This window comes from Sciurus vulgaris (assembly GCF_902686455.1).
Source record: "Sciurus vulgaris genome assembly, chromosome: 1".
NCBI classification, from domain to species: Eukaryota; Metazoa; Chordata; class Mammalia; order Rodentia; family Sciuridae; genus Sciurus; species Sciurus vulgaris.
The window spans coordinates 22,304,833-22,328,987 of record NC_136461.1 but is presented as its reverse complement, the minus strand read 5'-3'; the positions used below and the strand labels follow the sequence as shown (position 1 = coordinate 22,328,987).

Genomic DNA, 24,155 nt, shown 5'->3' with positions numbered 1-24,155 from the left:
TTTTATTGATATATTTCTAGGGCCTGAGTTTTTTCGTTTTTGTTTTTTCCTTTTTTTTTTTTTGACATGCCAGTGATCAAGCCCAGGACCTCAGGCATGCTAGGCAAGCACCAATTTTTTCTTTTTAAAACAGTAATCTTTATTGAAGTATGCTTTATGTAAAATGCACGTATTTTAGCTGTATAGTTTGATAAATTTTGGCCTATCAAAGTGTGTATATATATATATATATATTTTTTTTTTTTTTTTTTTTTTTTTTTTTTTTTTTGGTACTGAGGATTGAACTCAGGGGCACTCAACCACTGAGACACATCCCCAGCCCTATTTTGTATTTTATTTAACGACAGGGTCTCACTGAGTTGCTTAGTAGTGCCTTGCTGTTGCTGAGGCTGGCTTTGAACTCAAGGTCCTCCTGATTCAGTCTCCCAAGCTGCTGGGATTACAGATGAGCACCACCGCGCCCAATACCTCTTTGAAACTATTAGCCACAGTCAACATGATGACTATACCTCCTGTTGTCTCAAAGTTCCCTTGATCCTTTTTTTTTTTTTTTTTTTTTTTTTTTTTTTTTTTTGGGTACTGAGGATTGAACCCATGTGTTTTTTACCACAGAGCTATATCCCCTTTCCTTAAACTCCTTAAACATTTTCTTTTCTTTTCTTTCTTTTTTTTTTTTTTTAATTTTGAGCAAGCCATGGTGGCGCATACCTATAATCCCAGCAATTTTGGGAGGATTGCAAGTTCAAAGCCAGTTTCAGCAGCTAAATGAGGCCCTTGGCCTTGTCTCAAAATAAAAAAATTGAAAGGGCTGGACTTGTGGCTCAGTGGTTAAACATCCCTGGTTCAATCCCTGGTACCAAAAATTTTTTTAAAATTTTGAGACAGGGTCTTGCCAAGTTGCTGCCTAGGGCTTCATTAAGTTGCTGAGGCTGAACTTGAATTTGTGATCCTCCCACTTTCAGCTTCCTAGTCTCTGGGATTACAGATGTGCCACTGTGCCTGGTTAAAAACCATTAATTTTAATGAGAGGAAAACAATCGTTTGATCTAGATGAATTTTAAATTCAGTTTCAGACATTGTTCCATGGTACTCATAGTCTTCAAGTTTATTAAAACGTAATAAATGTGGTATAAGGTATACCTTTTGCCCAAAGAGGGAAAACTTTCTCTATGCTTCATGGCCTCACAAAACTACAGGGGCAAGAAATGAAGATAGTTAGCTTTCAAAAAATGGATAAGTTTTTCTGTTTCATAACTTTCAGGTGGAATTCTATGAAGAATTAATGCAACCACACAATTAGAATACACATCAAGGATTAAAAGATTTTTAAGCTCTGCTTTTTCTCTTTATGTTTTGATTGAGAGTCAGTGATACTTTGATTAGTACATTTTATACTTTTTAAAATTCAGAGGAGGTAGAACTCTTAAAATGATTTCTCTTAAAGATACAGATTTGAATTTATGTATTATGTTCTCAGGATCACGAAGTCCAGAATGAGCTCTTTGATGTGCTGAGTAGCTTCCCTTTTACTTAGAGTGCATTGATTTGTCTGGATTGACTTGAGAGTTTCTTATTCTCTTACACTACTGACAAGGGGGAGTTGGGTTTGGTGACAAGGCTGTTTCTGGGCCTCTTGACTGAAGACCTGTTAGAAGAAGCTCTTATTTTCTGTTAATTGTAATGCATTAATAACAATGGGGGCTGGGGATATGGCTCAGTTGGTAGAGTGCTTGCCTTGCAAGCAGAAGGCCCTGGGTTCAATCCCCAGCACCGCAAAAAAAAAAAAAAAAAAAAAAAAAAAAAAAAAAAAGGGGGGGGGGTCTGTTCAATTTGAGAAACTCTCTAAGAAATGTGACATTATTAATATGGATTGCTTTTTGTTATTACACCGTTTATTCTTTTACATCTTACAATATGTCAGCCAGTTTTACAGGCAGATTGAAACAAAATGAATGATTTTTTTTTTTAAACTGATGTTGAACCTAGTTTTAGGTTTTTTAATATTGTAAGCGAACTAAGGATTCCTCCTATAGCCTAATTCTGTTCTTTATTTTCTCATAAATTATGATTGAAAGGTCAAATAAAATGTTTTCTTCCTGTTAATGGCATGTAGATAGTTTTGAATTCTAAAATCAGTAAATGTACATTGTAAATTTTGGAAAGTATTAAAAATTACAAAATTAGAACATATAATAAACCAACTAACCAACCATCAATTGTAATTCATCCTTCTGTTTGAATCTATTTTTATTTTTTATTTTTGCAGTGCTTGGGATTGAACCCAGGTCCTTACTTAGGCTAGGCAAGTTCCCTACCTCCAAGCTATATTCCCAAGTCTCTTTGGAATCCACTATTTATATTTTGTAATATGTCTTCTAATAATTTTATTTAAAACCTAAACAAAGTACACAAATGATCATAGCCAGGTATGGTTGTGCACACCTGTAATTGCACAGGTTCAGGAGGCTGAGGCAGGAAGATTGTGAGTTCAAAGCCAACCTCAGCAATTTAGGGAGACCCTAAGCACCTCAGTGAGACCCTGTCTCTAAATAAAATATAAAAATGGGCTGGGGATGTGACTCAGAGGATAAACTCCCCTGAGTTTATTCCTGGTACTCTCCACCCCCCAAAAAAATAAAAGATCATTTTGCTCTTTTTTAAAAAATTGTTTTAGTTGTTGATGGATCTTTGTTTTATTTTTTCATTTACATATGGTGCTGAGAATTGAAACCAGTGCCTCACATGTGCTAGGCAAGTGCTCTATCACTGAGCTACAGCCCCAGCCCACATCTTTGATCTTGTCACCAGAAAAATAAAGGTGTTTGCTTCTGGATCTTTGTTTTCATTCTTCATTTAAAACATTTTATTGCAGTGTGAATTTTACTGATTATTTCTGTGCTTTATTTAACTTGGAGTGGTAGAGTTAAATTTATGGCTCATTTCTAGTAAATATATAGGACATAATAGCCTACATTTTGTGGATTAGGTTCTCATTTTCCATTTCCCTATTTTTCTTATTTGTTGAAGTTATTTGATTTTGTAAGTCTCTGAATCCTTAGTGGAGCAAGATGAGATAAATAAAAACATTTCTGTGGGGATGGGGTTGTAGCTTAGTGGTAGAAAACTTACATAGCTATGTTCAAGGCTGGGTGCCATCCCCAGCACTGCAAAAAAACAAAGAGCAAATATTTTCTGTGATTATAGTGTTTTTTTTTTTTTTTTTAATTATTGTTTTTGCTCTCATTATTATTGTGCTAGGATTGAACCCAGGGCTTCATACATGTTAGGCAAGTGCCCTACCATTGAGCTGCATCCTAGTCTAATGTTTTACTGGAATGTTTTATGACAAGTTCAGCATGGGCAATTTAGTGAGATCCTGTCTCAATCAATGGATCAATCAATAAATAAAAATAAAACAGTAAAAAAATATTTTATGACAAAGTTCCCACAGACAATTTAAAGGCTACATAGTGTTCTATTCTATTTTGTGGCCTCATATCCCCCCACCCCCCTCAAAGCCAGCGGTTTGTTTGCAAAAGTAGATACATATTCCAGGGAGAATGGGGGCAATCTCAAGAGAGATGCCTTTGGAGTAAAGCAGGTAATACCCATTCTATCAGGGGTAATCTCCAGAGGGAGTGGCAGCCTGTCCACATTCTTTTAAATAATGTTTTCTAATATATTGATCATTTAGATTTCTAAATATTATTTATATATATATATATTTTTAAATTTTTTTATTCACTGTACTGGGGGATGATATAATTCAGAGTTACTTTATTCCTGAGGTATGTCCCCAGCCTTCAACCCCTGCACCCCTTTTAAATTTTGAGATAGGGTCTCACTAAGATGCTGATGCTGACCTTGAACTTGTAAGTCTTCTATGGTAACCTCCCAAATTGCTGAGATTACAGGTGTGTGCCACCAGGCCCAGCTAAATACTGCTTTTTAAAGTGGTGTTGTAATATTTTTGTTTAGAAATATGTGAGGTTTGAATTTTTCTTCATTTATGTTCTTAGAATGGGAAAAAGAGTGCAATCCTTCATAATGCTCTTCTACTTCTTGTGTATTTTTTCTCCCATCTTTCATTAAGGTATATTTTACAATAAACTTAACCATAGTTTTAAATATTTTGAGACAGTGTCTTTCTGTGTTGCCTAACCTGGTTTTGCATTCCTGTGCTCAAATGATCTTCCTGTTTCAGCCTCTTTAGTGGTTGGGACATGGGAGTGCCACTGTACCTGTCTAGCATATGGTTTTATAGGTTCTGACAAATGCAGAATCTTGTAACCCAAGATACAGAATAGTTGTTTCACTCCCCTAAATTTCCTGTTTTCCCTCTGTAGTCAGCTCCTACCTCTGTTCCCAGTGACTGTTGACCTCTTGTTTTCCGTGTCTGTAGTTTTTATGGTTTTCATAATGTCATATACTGTAAGTAGAATTGTATTGTACGTAGCTTTTGAACCTGATTTCTTTTCCTTAGTCAAATGCATTTGAGAGTTTATTGCTGAATAATAGTCCATTAAGTGTTTGTACAAGTTTGTTTTTCCTTTGTGTGTGTGTGTGTGTGTGTGTCCTTCTGTACCCTTAATTGGTTGGGAATAGTGCTTGGTATAGTCATTACTTGAAAGAAGTCAGTAAGTGGCATATTTTATTACTTTATATCTTGTGTTTCTGGAGACTTCATGCACAAGAGACATTGTCAATATGAAACCTACAAAATCTTTGGGCCACATGTGATAGACCTTTTTATTTTTTAAAATAATAATACTGGGGAATTGAACCTAGGACCTTGGGCATGCTAGGGAATTGTTGTCATTGAGTGACATCTCCAGCCCCAAGACTAGATTTTGGAGGGAGGTGGTAATAGGGATTGAACCCCGGGGGGACTTAACCACTGAGCCATGTCCCCAGCCCCTTTGTATATTATATTTAAAGACAGGGTCTCATTGAACTGTTTAGGGCCTCATTAAATTGCTGAGGCTGTCTTTGAACTCAAGATCCTCCTGCCTCTGCCTGCCAAGCTGCTGGAATTACAGGCATGTGCCACCATGCCCAGCAAGACTGCAGATTTTTATCATTATCTTCTCAGTGTGTAGTGATTTTGAGAATGGAGGGTAAGTAATGTGCATTTTTTTTTTTTCCTCTGCTGGAATATTCATGTAATTCTCCAACTTGAGAACAGTATGGAAAAGGTTGTGATTTTTGCTTTATATTCTGATGAGACCTTTATTTATTACTTTACTTATGTTTTGGTGATTCTGAGTATGAACATAGGTCCTTGAGAGTGCTAGGGTGAGCACTGTACCAGTGGGCCATATTCCCAACCCTGGTGAAACTTGCAGATGAGTATTTTTTTTTTTTTTAATTTATTTTTATTGTTAACAAATGGGATAATGTTGTTTCTGTTTGTACATGAAGTAAAGGCATACCATTTGTGTAATCATACATTTACATAGGGTAATGGTGTTTGATTCATTCTGTTACTTTTTCCTTCCCCCCACCCCTCTTTTCCCTCTATACAGTTCCTCCTTCCTCCATTCTTGCCCCCCCCCATTTTTTGTCATCATCCGCTTATCAGTGAGATCATTCGTCCTTTGATTTTTTTTAAGATTGGCTTATCTCACTTAGCAGGATATTCTCCAATTTCATCCATTTGCCTGCAAATGCCATAATTTTACTATTCTTTATAGCTCAGTAATATTCCATTGTATATATATACCACAGTTTCTTTATCCATTCATCAATTGAAGGACATCTAGGTTGGTTCCACAGTCTGGCTATTGTGAATTGAGCAGCTATGAACATTGATGTGGCTGTATCTCTGTAGTATGCTGATTTTAAGTCCTTTGGGTATAGGCCAAGCAGTGGGATAGCTGGGTCAAATGGTGGTTCCATTCCAAGCTTTCTGAGGAATCTCCACACTGCTTTCCAGAGTGGCTGCACTAATTTGCAACCCTACCACCAATGTATGTGTGTACCTTTTTCCCCCACATCCTCGCCAACACCTATTGTTGCTTGTATTCTTGATAATCGCCATTCTAATTGGGGTGAGATGGAATCTTAGTGTAGTTTTGATTTGCATTTCTCTTATTACTAGAGATGTTGAACATTTTTTCATATGTTTGTTGATTGCTTTTAGATCTTCTGTGAAGTGTCTGTTCATTTCCTTAGCCCATTTGTTGATTGGGTTATTTGTATTCTTGGTGTAGAGCTTTTTGAGTTCTTTGTATATTCTGGAAATTAGTGCTTTATCTGAAGTATGAGTGGCAAAGATTTTCTCCCACTCTGTAGGTTCTCTTTTCATATTGCTGATAGTTTCCTTTCTGAGAGAAAGCTTTTTAGTTTGAATCTATCTCAGTTATTGATTCTTGCTTTTATTTCTTGTGCTAAGGAAGTCTGATACTAAGCTGATGTGTTGAAGATTTGGACCTACTTTTTCTTCTATAAGATGCAGGGTCTCTGTCTGATTCCGAGGTCCTTGATCCATTTTGAGTTGAGTTTTGTGCAGGGTGAGAGATAGGGGTTTAGTTTCATTCTGTTGCATACGGATTTTCAGTTTTCCCAGCACTGTTTGTTGAAGAGGCTATCTTTTCTCCATTGCATATTTTTGGCAGATTTGTCTAGTATGAAAAAATTGTATTTATTTGGGTTTGTGTCCCTGTCCTCTATTCTGGACCATTGATCTACCTGTTTATTTTGGTACCAATACCATGCTGTTCTTGTTACTATTGCTTTGTAGTGTAGTTGAATTTCTGGTATTGTGATACCCCCTGTTTCAATCTTCCTGCTAAGGATTGCTTTAGCTATTCTGGGTTTCTTATTCTTCCAGATGAATTTCATGATTGCTTGCTCTATTTTTGTAAGGTACATCATTGGGATTTTAATTGGAATTGCATTGAATCTGTATAGCACTTTTGGTAGTATGGCCATTTTGACAATATTAATTCTGCCTATCCAGGAACATGGGAGATTTTTCCATCTTCTGAGGTCTTCCTCAGTTTCTTTCTTCAGTGTTTTGTAGTTTTCATTGTAGAGATCTTTTACCTCTTTGGTTAGATTGATTCCCAAGTATTTTATTTTTTTTTTTGAGGCTGTTGCAAATGGAGTTGTTTTCCTCATCTCCCTTTCAGAAGTTTCATCACTTGTGTATAAAAATGCTTTAGATTTATGCGTGTTGATTTTATAGCATGCTATTTTGCTGAGTTCATTGATGAGGTCTAGCAGTTTTCTGGAGGAGTCTTTTGGATCTTCTAAATAGAGAATCATGTCATCAGCAAGTAGGAATAGTTTGAGTTCCTCTTTTCCTATTCGTATCCCTTTAATTTCTTTAGTCTGTCTAATTGCTCTGGCTGGAGTTTCGAGGACAGTGTTGAATAGAAGTGGTGAAAGAGGACATCCCTGTCTTATTCTGGTTTTTAAAGGGAATGCTTTCAGTTTTTCTCCATTAAGAATGATGTTGGCTATGGGCTTAGCATAAATAGCCTTTACAATGTTCAGGTATGTTCCTACTATCCCTATTTTTTCTAGTGTTTTGAGCATGAAGGGGTGTTGTATTTTGTCGAACGCTTTTTCTGCGTCAATTGAAATGACCATATGATTCTTATCCTTAAGTCTATTGACATGATGGATTACGTTTATTGATTTATGGATGTTAAACCATCCTTGCATTCCAGGGATGAACCCCACTTGATCAACCCTGGTGAAACTTTCAGATGAGTATGTTTTGTAACCTGAGAAAGTTTCCTTTGGCCATGTATTTGAATATTTTGATTTTTTTTATTCACAAATTATCAAAAGCTGGATTTTTGTGATTTCCTTCTTGTATTTGCCTTTTAAATTAACATTTTAATTTAGTTAATTGTGGATTCATGTGCAGTTATAAGAAATACAGTAGTCACCCCTTATCTGCAGTTTAGAGCTCAGTCATGGTCTCAAAATAATAAATGAAAAATTTACAAATAAACAAGTTGTAAGCTTTAATTTTTACACTGATCTGATTCAGAGTAGCATAAAGAAGTCCCTTGCCATTTTGCCCCATACTTCCTGGGCCATTAATCATCCCTTTGTCCATTGTATATATATATATTTTTTTTTTTTTGGTACTAGAGATTGAACTGAGAGCTTTGTATATGTGAGGCACTGATATAGAACCCAGACCCTGTTGTATTTATCTGTATAACTGCTGCTTGTCCTCAACCACCTTGATTATCAGATGTCAGCGTACCTTTATGGTCAATGGCCAGTGGTTCAGTTACCTCTTATTTCACTTAGTAGTGGTCCCAAGTGCAAGCATAGTGATGCTGGCAATTTGGTTATGCCACAGAGAAACCATAAGGTGTTTACTTTGAGTGAAAAATGAAGTCTTTTCATAGGTATGTATAGTAGAAAAACAGGCATAAGGTAGGGTTTGTTACTGTCTTGTTTTTGGCATCCACTGGGAGTCTTGGAACAACTTTATGGATAAAGGGGTCTGTGGTAGGACAGAATTCCCTGGTACACTTTGCCGGTTTCTTCCAGTGTTGACATTTTGCAAAACTTATTTAAGATCATATCTAGGATTATTGGCATTGATACAATCCACCCAATTTTTTTCAGATTTCTGGTTTGTTTATATTCAGTGCATATCTCTCTCAAGTTAGATATGATCTCATCAGACAGTCAAGATATTGAACAGTTGCTAGTGTTGCTTTTTTGGTGCTGAAGAAATAGCTCGTTTTGTAGAGCGCTCGCCTAGCACGCGCTAGGGCCGCAGTTTGAATCCCCCATGCCTCAGAGAAAAAAATAAAAAAATTAAAAAAAAAAAGTGTGTTGCTCTTTTTATAACAATATTCATCTTTCCTATCGATTCAACTTCCTTCTCATATCTTTAACCCCCGGCAACCAGTGGTTTATGCTGTTTCTAGTTTTGTAATTTCAAAAATGTTATATAATGGAATCATATAGTACATCTCCTTTGGAAATTGACTTTTACTTTTTTGTGGTGCCAGGGATTGAATCTGAACTTTGCACATGCTAGACAAGTGCTCTACCACTGAGCTACACCTCCAGTCCTTTTTGTTTTATTTTCAAACAGGGTCTCAGTTACCCAAGCTGGCCTTGAACTTGTGATCCTCCTGCTTCAGTCTCATCTGGGATTAGGTGTATACCACAGTACCTGGCTGGTTATTGTGTTGTTTGTTTTTCCTCAGCATAATTTCCTGGAGAACTATCCAAGTTGTTTCATATATGAGTAATTTGTTCCCTTTCGATGGTGCTTAATGTTCCATGGCATAGATAGCATCACAGTGTTCAGCCTTCTGAAAGATATCTGGGAGGATTCTGGTTTTTAGTTATTACAGATAAAGGTGCTGTAAATCTTCATTTACAGGTTTTTGTTTGAATGTATGTTTTCATTTCATTTCAAATGGCCAGAGTGCAATTGCAAGGTGTAGGTTGAATATCTTTCATTCAAAAAGCTTGGGACCAGAGTTTTGAATTTTTTTCAGATTTTGGGAAATTTGCCTATATATTACAAGATATCTTGGATGTGGCCCAAGCCTAAACGTGGATTTCACTTATGTTTCATACTTATAAATTAAATTTCACTCATGTTTATACTTATATACTTAGCCTGAAGGTAATTCTTTGTGATGTGTTTTAAATAATTTTGTGTTGTAAAAGGAAGTTTCATAGTGTAGGATTTTCTACTTGTGATGTCATGTCAGCACTCAGAAAGTTGGATTTTGAATTAGGGATTTTCAGCCAGTAATATGATAGTTGATAGCTGCTTTTTTTGGTGTGTATGTGGTCGAGGGGCACCTACAGTACTAGGATTTGAATCCAGGGGCACTCTACTACTGAGTTACTTAGCTGTTTTTATTTTGAGACAGGGTTTTGCTAAATTGCGTAGGCTGGCCTTGAGCTTGAGATTTTCCTGCCTCAGCCTCCCGGGTTGTTGGGATTACAGATCTGCAACAACTTCCTGGCTTACTTAGAATAATTTTTTTTTTTTTTTTTTTTTTTTTTTTTTTTGGCGGTGCTGGGGTTTGAACCCAGGGCCTTGTGCTTTCGAAGCAAGCACTCTGCCAACTGAGCTATATCCCCAACCCTAGAATAATATTTTAAGGTTCATGAATATTGGTAGTTTTTATCAGTACTTCATTCCTTTTTATGGCTGGTAGGTATTCTGTTCAATATACCATAATTGTTTTTCCATCTATTGGTGAGCATTTGAGTTCCACATTTTTTAGTTTTAATCTTTGTTGAGGAGTTACCACATTGAGTAGTTCTCAGATTCATTTGCATTATTTACTTTTTTCCTTTTATTTCCTGGATTTAATTTTTCCTTTGTCTTTCTCAACCATATCTGTTTAATTTTTTGTTTTTTTTTTTTGTGTGTGCGTGTGTTTTGAGCATGCTAAGTATGTACTCTTCTACTAAACTATATCCCAGCCAATGCTGCTGCTTTTTTTTTTTTTTTTTTTTGGTACTGGAGGTTGAACCCAGGGTCAGTCTGCCAGTAAGCTACTTCCCAGCACCCCCTTTTATCTTTTTGAGACAGGATCTTGATAGGTTGCTTAGGGTTTCACCAAGTTGCTGAGGCTAGCCTCAAACTCCTAATCCTCTTGTCTCAAACTCACTAGTTGCTAGGATTACAGGCTACACCACCACAGCAGGCCTATTTTATTCTCAAAGTGTGTTTTGCTTAGCCAGGCATGGTGGCACATGCCTGTAATCCCAGTGACTTAGGAGGCTGAGGTAGGGGGATCCCAAGTTCAAGACTAGCCTTCACAACTTTGTGAAACCCTATTTCAAAATAAAAAGAAGGGCTCGGAATGTGGTTCAGTGGTAGAGTACTCCTGGGTTCAATCCCCAGTGCTTAAAAAATTAAGTCTGCTTATTTCAACCTGTTTTTTGCTAATATTTTTCTATTTCTGTCTTGGAAACTTTGGAGAAGCTCTGTTGCTGTCTGTTAAGGATTTCACATAGTTTCCTAAATATGTCTATGTTTATGTATCTATGTTTATTCTCTCCTACAATAAAAAATCATTTTTGGAAGACTTCTCTTTTTAAGTCTTCTCCTAGTTAAGCAGTTTTCTGTCTATGGTTTCATTATGATTTATTTCCTTTTGTCCTCATTGAATTAAAAGAAGAATCTTAGTGTTTGCCCACAGATGGGCTGTGTGGGTTGTTGTTAGTTTTGCCATGTACAGCTGGTGGCACAGCTCCTTCTCAAGTTCTGGTTTTCTTGTAGTCTTTCATCTAGTGCAGCTTTGTTGTATTTGGGTTATTTTATATTTTTGCTTTTATTGCTGAAAAAGTTGGAATACCCCCAACTTACGTTGATCCCTGATACAGGACATTGGGTAAGAGTCAGACTGTGGAGCTAGCATACTTATGTAACTTTGGACAAGTTATTTAGCTTTTCTCTGCCTACGTTTTCTGTTCTGTTAAAAGGAAAAGGAATGTGGAAAGGAGGATAATTTGGAATTATCTTATAATTCAGAGTGATAAGAAGAAAGCAGTCAGTAAATTCTGGCTTTGTGGGGAGACGATACCGGGGATTGAACCCAGAGGTACTTTGCCAGTGAACCTCACCCCTAGCCCTTTAAAAAAAAAATTTTTTTTTTTTTTTTTTTTTTTAATTTTAAAACAGTGCCTCACTAAGTTGCTAGGGCCTTGCTAAGTTGCTCAGGCGGGTCTTGAACTTGAGATTTTCGTGTCTCAGCCTTTTGAGTTGCTGGGATTACAGAGGTGCACCAACACACCTGGCTTTTGTAACAGTTATGTTTGGCACGGAATGTTCATCTGTCTTTTCCTTTTAACAGTGCTGTCTCTATGGAAGTTTCTCCTGAATATGACATAACTAACCTAATCTTTTTAAATTTCCTGTTAGATATCTACCTCCTCTTCCATTTCTTATTGTTAGAAATAACTACACAGGACTGGGAATATAGCTAGCTAGGTTTGTAGAGTGCTTGCCTCACATGCATAAGATCCTGGTTCAATCCCCAGCACCACAAAAACAAAACCCAAAAACTACACAGTAAAAATCTTTGCTTGTGAATATGTGTATTCTTTTTTGTTGTTTTTTTGAGGTGTTGGGAATCACAAATCCTCAGGGCCTTGTGTGTGTGCTAGGTAAGCGCTGCACCACTGAGTGCTGTGTCCTGAGCCCCATAAAGTTGACTCTTTTTTTTTTCCGTCCCCTTTTGGTACTGGTTGTTGAACCCAGGGTCACTTACCTGCTGAGCCACATCCCCAGCCTTTTTTTATTTTTCATTTTGAGACAAAGTCTCACTTAGTTGCTGGAGGGGGTAGGTACTGGGGACTGAACCCAGGTGCAATCTACTACAGAGCTACATCCCCAGTCCTTTATTTTTATTTTGAGCCAAGGTCTTACTAAGTTGTGGAGGCTGGCCTCAAACCTGCTGTCTTCCTGCCTCAGCTGCTGGAATAGCTGGAATTATAGGTTTGCATCACCTTACCTGAGTTAAGACTTCCTTTTTGAAATGTGTTGGGGATGGAACCCAGGGACTTGCTCATGTTGGGAAACTGCGCTATCACTAAGCTGCTCCCCCTGCTAATTTCACTTTTTTGGGGGGGCAATATAATTTACAGATTTGCGGCAGGTGGATTTGAGTACTTCTTTCTGGGTGAACTTTTCTTGATATTTAATAATTTTTAACTGCTAGTGAAGACTCTTTGATGTGTTCTCTTTGCTAATAAACATTTTTTGATGTAAATATAGTTATTTACATACAGTAAATATATATAGTTGTATAAGAGTTGCATATAGTTGTGTTGGAGTCTTTTTCAAGTTTTTGAAATTTGTTCTTTTTTGAAAGAATAGTATGTATGGTAGTTCCCTGACAAAAAAATACAATGCATCATTATCTTAATTTTTATACTTACTTGATTCTGTAATGCCAGAGAAATAATCTCTCTCCTATTAAAATGACCTTGCCCTTGTTACTGATTTCAGCTTAATCATGTTTGGTGAAATTGAGAAAACTGGCAGAACCAATAGTTGTGAGGTTTCTTTTCTTTTTCTTCTTCTTTTTTTTTATTGTGGTATTAGAGATTGTATCCCACCTCCTTCTACCACTGAGCTGTACCCCCGACCCTTTTTTATTTTATTTTTGAGAGCCTCTGAGTCACTGAGGGCGACCTTGAATCTGGTCCTCCAAGTTGCTGGAATTGTAGACTAGTTCCACCATGCTCCACCGAGGTCTTTGTATTTAAAAGTCATTATTATCGTAGATTACCTTAGCTAATTTTAAAATTACATTTATTCTTTTTTTTTTTACTCTCTGAATAGTTTTCTTTCATGTCTAGGAAGTGCTGTTTACATGAAGTATATATATTCTGCTCTGGTAGCACAAATAATTAAAATACGTTAATTACAGTTTATCATTTGGACCTCACAATTTTTTATGATAATAAAAAATGGAAATTTAGCCTAATTATATCTTTGAAGGCAACTACATTTTTTCCCTTCTGTCTGTCATGGAATTGAGAATAAAAATGGTGTCCTAAAACTCTTTGGAACAACAGCTATTTAATCCCAGGAGTCCTAGAACTTTTGTGTTTGCCTTTGAGGAGAATAGGGAGAAGTAGTAATAGGTATAGAGACTTGAGCCTAAGAATTTCTTTTCCGATACTGACTTTGGACAAGGTACTTCTAAACCTTGATTTCCTCACATATGAAATGATACAATGTCTATTTTACAGTGCCTGGTGTTTAGTGTTATTATCCACAATAAGTAAATAATAGGAACATTCACCAATAAGATCATACATAGGGTTTGCAGCAAGGCCAAAAGTGTGTGTGTTGGGGATTGAACCCAGAGCCTTGTGCATGCCAAGTGTGTGCTCTGCCATTAACCTATATTCACAGCCTAAGTTTTTTGGTGTTTTTTTTTCCCCCTCCAACAATTGGGAAATAATGTTGGCCTGTCATCATTTTATTTAAGGATTGGAATAGCTGCTTTTCCTATGAAATGAAAATACTAGTACTGTGTTTCTGAGTTACAACTTTTTTCACCCCTTGGTGCTGGGGACTGAACCCAATATCACTTTGCCACTGAGCCACATCTCCAGCCCTTATTATTTTATTTTGAGCTGGTCTGGCTAAGTTACCAAGACTCTCCTTGAATTTGCCATCTTCCTGCCTAACCTCCCAAGTAACTGGGATTGCAGGTGTGTGTCACTGAGTCTGGAGAGTTACGACTATTAAAAGAGATCATAAGGCATAATAAAGTATAGGACAGGGTCTGGCATGAGTAAGTTTCAGTAGTATTGTTGTTGTTGTTAATAGTACAGGTATATATGGAGCAGAGGAAACTGTAGAACGGACATAATAGGTTTTTTCACTTTAATCATTTAAATCAAATTAGGATAATTCTCATATTCTGTTCCTTTGCATTGCTCAGATTTCTCCTGCTTATGCCTAACTTTTTCTCACTGGTATCTCTTTACATAATGGTTCTTGGCACCAGCTCTTCTTAAATTGTTTTGGAACTATGTGAAATGGGGCCATTGAGATCTAAGTTCGCATGTTAAAAAAGTCCTCCAGGAGAACAAAGTAGGTGTGGAGATGAAAAGCCTATCTTTATGAGGAAATATATATTCTAGCAAAGGTGGTTTTAACCTCAAGGTAGAAATCTGTTCTTGTTAGCGAAAATTCAGGACATTTAATGAAAACAGCAGGCATTTTATGAACCCCAGAGCAAGAAATATTTATGGGGGCCTCCTGAATACAGGAGAATTTCAGGGGCACCTAAGTCTGTTGTCTATGCTACTTTCAGCCTGTTCTTTCTCCTTTTTTCCTCTCCCTGTCTGTGTTTTGGTAGTGCTGGGCAGGGTAACAGTGAGCTTCATCCCAGCCCTTTTCATTTTTCATTTTTGAGGCAGGAACTTGCTAAGTTGTTGATGCTGATCTTGAACTAATGATCCTCCTGCTTTTTAGCTTCCCAAGTCACAGACTTTACAGATGTGTGTACCTTGACACTGAGCTTCTTTTCTATGTTGACTGTCTCATTCTGCTTATTCATCAGTTTATATTTGACCCCAAATGACAGGGACAACCACCACATTTTCAGGAAATATAAAATTTACCGTTTCTCACCAGGTTCTAGGGGTTTGGCCATCATTATGGAGAATATTCTTGGTACCAGAGTATCTTTGTACCCAAAATTTGTGGGAATCGTGAAGTTGCCCTTTCTCAATAGGTGTCTTGTCTATTACACCATGTGTTCATGAAACGTTAATTCATTAAATTTTAATTTTCCAAGTGCTGCATACAGCTGAGTTAATTTGCTTCTAAGTAGAAACATCTAGTATGTTTTTGTGAATACATTTTTGTGTCTGAATTTGAGTCCTTTCTGCAAGCAACAGAGAACTGGTCAGTCTGGCCAGTAAAAGGACATATCTTTATAAAGACACTTTGAGCAGTTCAGGAACAGTAATTGGAGGACAGGAATGCCAGCAAAGCAAGACCTGAACTGAACCAGAATGCTCTCAAATATCAAAGCCTAGTGTTTCTTAGATGTTTTTCTTTCTTTTCGTGTACTGGAACGGGACCCAGGGCTTATTGTGTGCTAGGCAAGAGCTCCTCCATAGATACACATTCAGCTCAGTGATTGCATTTTGGTTAGTCTACCATAGTGCCTGCTTCATTCTTCCCTTTGAGATTTAATATTTAATAATGTCACCTTGAAAAATGGATGCATTGTAACTCATAAAATATTCTACACTTCCGTTTGGATTATTAACTTCATTCAGTTTTTGATTCCTTGGTGCCTAAGTCTCAGTTTCAGGTTTTTGACTACAGGGTAGGCTGGCAAAAACAAAGGAAAAAAATTTAAAGAGAGAGTGGGGCGGAGAATCAGGAAGTCACAATGAGATTGTTTAGGAATGAAGGAGTTTTGGAAAATGACATTTTTTTTTTTTTTTTTTTAAGAGAAAAATAACTAAATGGAAGAAAAGCTGAGTAAGGTGGCGTACATCCAGCTACCAAGGAGGTTGAGGCAAGAGGATTTCAAGTTCAAGGGCAGCCTCAGCAACTTAATGAGACCGTGTCTGAAAATAAATAAAAAGGGCTGGAATTGTAGCACAATGGTAAAGCACCCTGAGTTCAATCCCTACTACCAAAAAAGGGGGTGGGATTTATAGCTTTGAACCAGGAATTTTTGGGAGGGTTCTAAGTGGACGAAATGGAAATTTCTCTGAATTTTTTGATTTTTGTCTGGGAATTGACAAGATTGAAAAAATGCATGTGTATTAAAATGCTATATTTCAGTGTAGCATCTAAAACGTATTTCGGTGATCTAAGTACTTCTGATGTATTGATTATGGAAGTGAAATGTTGAAGTAGTTGGAGCCTCCTGGTTCCTTTTCCTCTCCACAGAGGATGACCAAAATTTGCCGTATAACTGAGGGTAGGAGAAAAAAGGGCGAAATGTGTGAATGTACATAAATAACAGAATAACATGTGAAGTGGACAAGGTTGAAGAACCTACCAAGTATTGAACATTTTGTCTCCTCATTAATCACAACAAATTTGTGGAATAGCTGGTGGTTACTAAGTTTTATAAATGAAATAATGAAGTATATGGTTTCCATTTTGATTGGTTTAAGGTATATTGGGTATGATATGCAGAGCTTTTCAAGGGTTGGTGGACAGGGCAGGCAATTTAGAATATGACTCTTAAAGATTTGTGAAGTAATGATTTTAATTTTTTATTTCCCCAGAGTGTGATATATTGTTTTGGTTTTGTCTTTCAATTTTGCAAGATCATCTGAGGTAAAACACCAAATTAATGTAGTAAATAATGGTCCTAGATAGGACAGGACCCCTTTTAGAAGAAAAGGCAGGTGGTGTTCTGGAATCTGGAAATGGACAGGAAACTCAAACACAGGTAATATGTATTGATGATGTCTGAGTGGGATGAAATTGTCAACTTTCTTTGCCTCTGGTTTTTTTTTTTTTTTTTTTATTCCTGGGCATCGAACCTAGGGCAACTTCACTACTGAACTATACCTGCAGTCCTTTTTATTTTTTATTTTTATTTTTGCCGTGCTGGGGATTGAACCCAGGGCCTTATGCTTGCAAGGCAAGCACTCTGCCCACTGAGGTATATCCCCAGCCCCTTTATTTTTTATTTTGAGACAGTGTCTTGCTAAGTTGCTGAGACTGCCCTTGAACTTGCAATCCATCTACCTCAACTTCCCGAGTCACTAGGATCACAGGCGTGCCCCCTTGTGTCCAACCTGTCTTTGCCTTTTTGACAAAGGGAGTGTGAAGTGCCTTTATGTGGAGGGACAGCACAGAACTTAACTGAGTAAGAAGGTTAGGCAGTGTTGGCAAGTGGCCCAATGAGAAAACTAGAAATAGTTTTGTGAAACTAAAGGAGATGAAGGGAGTCTTAGAAATATTTAGCAAAAGTGAAAAAGAAATTAGTAGTACTAGAAATAGACATTAACCTGCCACTCGAGATTTCTAGAGAAAGGGGGAGGTGTAGATTTTAATAACTTGAAAAGATTGTTTTGTCTTGATGGGAGTATTTACTATGATTAAAAATGATAGGCAGCTCTTCTCCGTGGTGGAAAAGGCTTATTTATTTACTTTATTTCTTACAGCTGTCTGTGTTGTTATTTGATTTTTTTCTTCATTCCTGAACATCTTTTTTTTGGTCATAAGTTTTGTATCCTTGGAAGAATCTTGGCTGGAAAGTCTGCTTGTTGTCAGTGACTGTACCAGATATTGTTCCTATTATAAACAAATAACCTTCTGAACAGTTAAAAAACATTTTTGTATGATCTCATTTGGTTAGTTGTGGGTGAATATTTAAAATGGAGTTTCTGGGTTACTAAAGAAAACCTCAGATAGTGAAATTTTAACCCCCCCACCCCCAACCCAGGGGCACTTAACCACTGTGCCACATTCCCAGCCCTTTTTATATTTTATTTTTTGCCAAGTTGCTTAGGGTCTTGCCATGTTGGCTGCTGGCCTCAAACTTGTGAACCTCCTGCCTTAACCTCTCCTGAGCCTCTGTGATTACAGGTGCACCACACAGCTAAGGGTTCTTAAGAGTTGACGAGGGAGGCCGAGGGTGCTACACAGAGGTAGGGCTGGAGGGAGTAGAGGAAAGAGGAAGAGAGGAGACCTGAGAGAGACGAGAGCGTGGGCGGACGTTGTGAAGGAAGGAAAAATGATGGCAGGAAGCTAGAGAAAGGAGTAGAAAATGTTTATAGGGGCAGGAGGGGCATGCTTGGAACATAGGAGAGGAGACAGTGGAAAGCAAAGGCAGGAAGACTGAGAGCACACTCACCAAAGCCCACCACAGAGTAGAAGGCAGTTTTGTGTATGTTCCTGTTAGAACACTGCGGGTGGAAATTTCCTGTGATGGCCACGGAGGCAGTTTAGTGATGTAGGAAGGTCATTGGACTTTAAATGGAAAGACCTGCATTAAGGTCCTGACTATCATTTCAGTGCTCTGGGTTTTGGTTTCCTCTTATGCTCTTCTCCCCTTAACAATGGTTGGAGAAAACTTCTCTAAGGCTCAGCTTTGAATTTGTTCATTTCATGCTTTTCTTTAGCAGCACTGTGGGATTGAATCCAGAGGCCCTCTATCACTGTACCACATCCCCCACCCTTTTCATTTTTTGAGATAGGGTTCTTGCCTGGGTTGGCCTTCAATGTTGCATCCTGTCAGAGTCTCCTGAGTTGCTATGATACAGGTGGCAGGCCATTCCACGGCACCTGGTCTCAGTCTCCAAATTTCTTTTTTCTTTTTTCCTTTTGTTTTTTGAGTGCTGAGCATTGAACCAAGGGGCACTCTACCTTTTAAATTTTATGTAGAGACAGGGTCTTGCTAATTTGCTGAGGCTGTCCTTGAACTTGGTATCTTCTTGCTTCCAGAATTGCTGGCTGGCTGACTCTTCTCTTCTTCTAATTTCTTAAATGAGAATAATCACCAGGAGATTTTGGTGATTATATCACTTGCATAATGCATGTTCACTGCCTTCTCTTACTCCTAGTTTCCTTGGAATATACAAATGGAATTTCTAATATTTCTGATTAAAACTATATTTGTAGGTTTTTGGATTTTTAAGAACTGTCTAGCTTAAATGTATGATTGGATTTCACAGAAGGAGGTAGATACGGACTTTTTTGTTTGACATGCATGCTTTGTAAATGTTAATTGCTGGCCTGAAGATTCAGAATCTTATAACATTTGCTGCTTTGGGCTAACATTCTGTCCTCATCCCCCCTTCCCTTTATTTTTATTAGGTACAGTTTAGAACCTGGCCAGCTTACCTAAATATTGTAAAAAATGCACCCTGTTAAGTGATCTTAGCTATTTCAAGGTCTTTGAGACTGTTGTACCATAGTAGTAGCCTTGTCTCTGTATTCATAACTAAATTTTAATTTCATAAATTTACATGTTTAACCAACATTCCAAAGCCATTATATAATGTCTTGGTGTAACTTTGTAGCATACTATGTATTCTATGGGTTTTAAAATATGTAATTCAAAGCAACAGTGTGACCATATTTTTATGCAGTGTCAGGTTAGACAAATTAAGATTCTTGCGGGGCCAGGGGTGCTGGGGTTGTGGCTCAGTGATAGAGCACTTGCCTAGCATGTGTGAGGTTTGATTCTCAGCACCACATATAAATAAATGACTAAAATAAAGGTCTGTCAACATCTGAAAAACAAAGTAAAAAAAAAAATTTTGATAAAAAAGATTCTTGCTGGTCTCGGTGGTATATGCCTATAATCTGAGTGGCTTAGGAGGCTGAGGCAGGAGGATTGCAAGTTCAAAGCCAACCTCAGCAATTTAGTGAGGCCCTAAGCAACTTATTGAGACCCCGTCTCTAAATAAAAAGGACTGGGAATGTGACTCAGTGGTTAAGCACCCCTGGGTTCAATCCCCTGGCACCCTCTCCCCCAAGAAAAAAAGATTCTTAGGTGGGTTATACAGGCATCATTTTTAATAAAATTTTAAGTTGGTTCTCAACTGCATTCTGGCTCATGCTGTCTATACTCTTGTTTTTGCTTGGCTCTAGCTTCGCCTTATTTGCATTTACTCACTGCTAGGAATTTGTATACCAACCTTGGGAAGGTAGTGGTGATCAGGGGAGAGGGTTTGGGAGGTTTCTTCTTTTGCCTCAGGCAATCAGGAGTCTTTCCTTGATGGATAGAAGAACCTTCCTCCTTTTTTCCTTCCACCAGTATTGGGGATTGAACCCAGGACGCTGTGCCACTGAGCTACACCCCCAGTCCTTTTTGTTTTGAGACAGTTCTTCCTTAGTTATCCAGGCCAGCGTCACTCTTCATGCCTCTGCCTCCTGAGTTGCTAGGAAGTCTTCCTCTTTAATAAGTTCCTTTCTTAGGGACGGGCAAAGACTCCAGCCTCTGACAGCAGAGATGCCTGTGCTGCTCATGATCCAGAAGACCAATAGAACCAAAGGATTTTTAAATTACAACTCTTTTGAATAATCTATTTCACGCTTTATCCTTAATGTTGATATTTTCTTGTAATGGCCTTGGAGATGAGTAAATCAAAGATTAAAAGAGAGTGTGTGCTGTGTGGATAGGAGTACACTTAATGATAGGTAAGGTTTGGAGGACTTGGGATATATATCCTATCTTCCCAACCCTTTGCGATTTTGGGAGCCCCCAGCGATTTTCCACTATGGAGAAATGTTGTGATAATTATATTTTGTAGCTTGCTCCCATGAGATTGACCAAAGAAATAGTGCGTTGCATCAAATGAGTTCCATAGCTTATACTTAACTATTCATAGTTTTGGAATGGAGCACTGTGATGTTTTGACTCATTAGCCTGAATTGGTCATATAATCACCTTCAAACATCACTGCTCTACAGTGTAGTGGTCTTTACCTTATTAAAGTGTATGAAAAATAACTATAACATAATTATCTTTGTGATAGTGTGTTTTAATGTTTTGAAAATAAAAGAGAATGGGAGGGGATAAATAGGGATCATTCATTGCTACACCTTGATGGTTAAAGGTAAGTGAATGTTTAACTCACTTCATTTTTGTTACTGTCTTTTGTCAGTATCTGAAAATAAATGTAGAAAAGTTCTCAGTCATGTGTAATTTGTAAAATTAAAGATGCTGACTTAAAACTTTTCCCTTCTCTATCTGAACACCAGGTACGTTCTATGGATGAACTGAATCATGATTTTCAAGCACTTGCTCTGGAGGGAAGAGCGATGGGAGAGGTAAGTGAGCTGGTGTGCCAGAAAAGTGGGTCTGTTTTTAAGGGAAGGTTGGAGTTGTCTTTCATCAAATGTGTCTGAATCTAGTCTCTAGAACTGTGTTCTTGCTTTTCTTTGTTGCCATCTTCATGCTAGGAGTGGGATGCTGGAGAATTTTGTCAGAAGTGTATTATAGGAAGAAAGTTAACCTTAACCTAATAATTTAAGAACAAAATAAGGCAACCTAAATATGAGCACAAACAATTGAAAATTACATATTAAATAAATAGCTTAAAAATAGTGGTATAAAAATTTAAATATGTATTTTAATTTTTTTATGTATCAAATGTTCTTAACTTTGCTTCATTTTTCAGTGACTAGGTTCTTTGGCAGTTGGAAAAGGGAGTCCTAGATTGGCAGCTAATCACAGTATGGCAATAACGTATTTTTAGAGTAGTGCCTTTGCCTTTTTGGGGGAGATTGTGAGGTTTCTAGTCACATAATTAAAGAAAATTGAGGTCTGAGCCAGCCATCCTTTAGAAGTAATTCAGAAATAAGAATTTTATGTTGTAATTAAAATTTGCAAAAATGAAATTTACTGCCATTCATCACATTGATAGCTAAGACTGTGGTAATTGTAAAAAAGGGGTTATATGGCTGGTACTGTGGTGCACACCTGTAATCCCATGTAGTTGGGAGACTGAGGCTGGAGGATTGTAGATTCAAGGCCAGCCTCAGCAACTTAGCAAGACCTTGTTTCAAAATAAAATAAAAAAAAAGGTCTGAAGATGTAGCTCAGTGGTAGAGTATCCCTGGGTTCATATGCCCAGCACTACTACCAAAAAGGGAACAGGGTATGGTAGAGTGTAGTGTATAGGCAACTGAAGCACAACCAAGTTCTGGTGATTCTAGTTATACAGTATACATGTATTATTGACAAAATATAGTTTGAAATAATTGCATAAGATGTTGCAGGTTAGAAATACAAAATTTGTTTGGGGCTCTCATTCTGGAGACAAACCTTAGGTTTTCTCTTCTGTTTTAATTGTTGCATATCTGATATTTAAGAACTCCCATATCTGTTTTAATGTTTTAAAATAGGGAGAATCCTTATATTTTAGGTGTTTCATGTATGTTATTCATTATATACACGTATTCTTTAATTTAGCAAATATTATTTGCTTCAGGCACTGTGCTAGGTTCCGAGGATTCAAATTTAAGGTAATTACAAAAAGGACTCATGGACTGCCTTTGTGGGTAGGCATTGAATAGTTAAGATCTTTTGACGTTTGGGACCTGAGATTCTTGCTTTCTGTTATAAGATTTTGCTTTCAATTTTTCTGAATCATCCTGTTGTCAGGAGAGTCCTGTGTCTTATCATCTTGGATTTATTGCTTTTAAGGGATGATAATAGGTGTCCTGTGTCCCTGCTTAAAATCATTGAAACAGTATGTATTAGAACACCCTTGTGATAATTGATGAAGAGACTTTGTCACTTAAATTTCAGAGTGAAGTTTGAAAAGAAAATTTAACAGGTTGTTAACTATTAAGTACAGAAAGAGAAACTTTTTTGGCACCAGGGATTGAACTCGATCACTTAACCACTGAGCCACATCCCTAGCCCTTTTTTATATTTTATTTAGAGACAGGGCCTTACAAAATTGCTGAGACTGGCTTCGAACTGTGATCCTCCTGCCTCAGCCCTCTGAATCGCTGGGATTACAGGTGTGCGCCACCGTTCCTGTTCGGGAGAAACTACTTTTGTCTTCCCTTATTCCTGTAACTCTAAGCTGGTCTAGTCCATCAATCGTTCATACTCCATCAAAAATCCAATTCCAGCTTGGGTAAAAAAGAAAAGCAAGATTCAAAATAAGAAAATACCTTGTGGCGTTTTGTAAGCAACAAGTAATGATCACCCTCACCCATGCCCTTACTAACCTTAACATTAACTCTATCCCTAGCCCTGAAGACTGAATTTTAATTGAATAGTGGACAGAATTTAATAGAGGGCGAATTTTATTTAAATGATAAGCTGACAGTGTACATTTTTTTTTTCATTTTTTTCTTAAGTGCAGTTTTTTGGATTATATATATAATTCCTCAGATTTAAATATGGACACATAAGTAAATAAATAAAGTATATTCTAACCTAAGGCTGTGTCACCCCAATATTCACAAAGTAACAGTAGCAATTACCATTTGTCAACCACTTATTAGATAGATGGTAAGAAGTTTCCATGTATAGTCTCCTCAGTACCACTGAGAGAACAGTTCTGTTATCCACATAAGGAGGCCAAGAGACATGAATTAATCTGCCCAAAGTAACAGTTGAAGTGGTGAACCTTGGTTTCTGACCTGGATTTCTTCTATTCCAAAGCATGTGCCCATAATTAAAGTAAATAAAACCACCATTTGTAAAATAATTGAGAGGTAAAACATTTCATTTTAGTAAGCTTTATATAAATTGATGTTTTGGAGAGAATTTTTTATGTTACTTTATTTTTTTGGGGGGGAATTAAATAGCATTATAATAACTTCTCCCAAAATACAGATAACTTACTGATTTTTTTAAAAGTTTCTAGACACAAAAGGAAACCACCTAAATATGGAGCAAAGTTTCTGTACTCAAGGAGTTTCTTTAGCTAGAGGAAGCAGTGAACTCACACGAAAACAGAACAGTTTCTTCGATGGTTGGAGTTCAGAGGAGGATCATGTGGAAGGACTTGTTGGAGATCATTTTAATGGATGTGGCATACAGGAAAAGAAGCATCGTCTAGTCTAGTTAGGTTTTGGAGAGGTGGAAATTGGGAAAAAAATTTTTGGTAGCAATACAGGGGAGAGAAGCATAAAAGAAAAATAACAGTAAGCTTTTACAATGAAATAAAAGCACAGCTTCTAATTACTTCATTAATTTTCTTCCCTGTTTAGTAATAAAACG

The 24,155-nt window shown here is 37.3% G+C and overlaps 1 protein-coding gene across 16 annotated transcripts in view; it reads left to right on the top strand.

The window, feature by feature from the left end:
* The window catches only part of PUM1 (pumilio RNA binding family member 1), a 122,913-nt gene that overhangs the window by 20,586 nt on the left and 78,172 nt on the right, over positions 1-24,155 (top strand). For all 16 annotated transcript variants that reach the window (XM_079113066.1, XM_079113065.1, XM_079113064.1 and 13 more), the window contains exon 3: positions 21,173-21,241. In XM_079113066.1, coding sequence (XP_078969192.1) covers positions 21,173-21,241 — 69 coding nt within the window. The remainder of the gene's footprint in view (positions 1-21,172; positions 21,242-24,155) is intronic.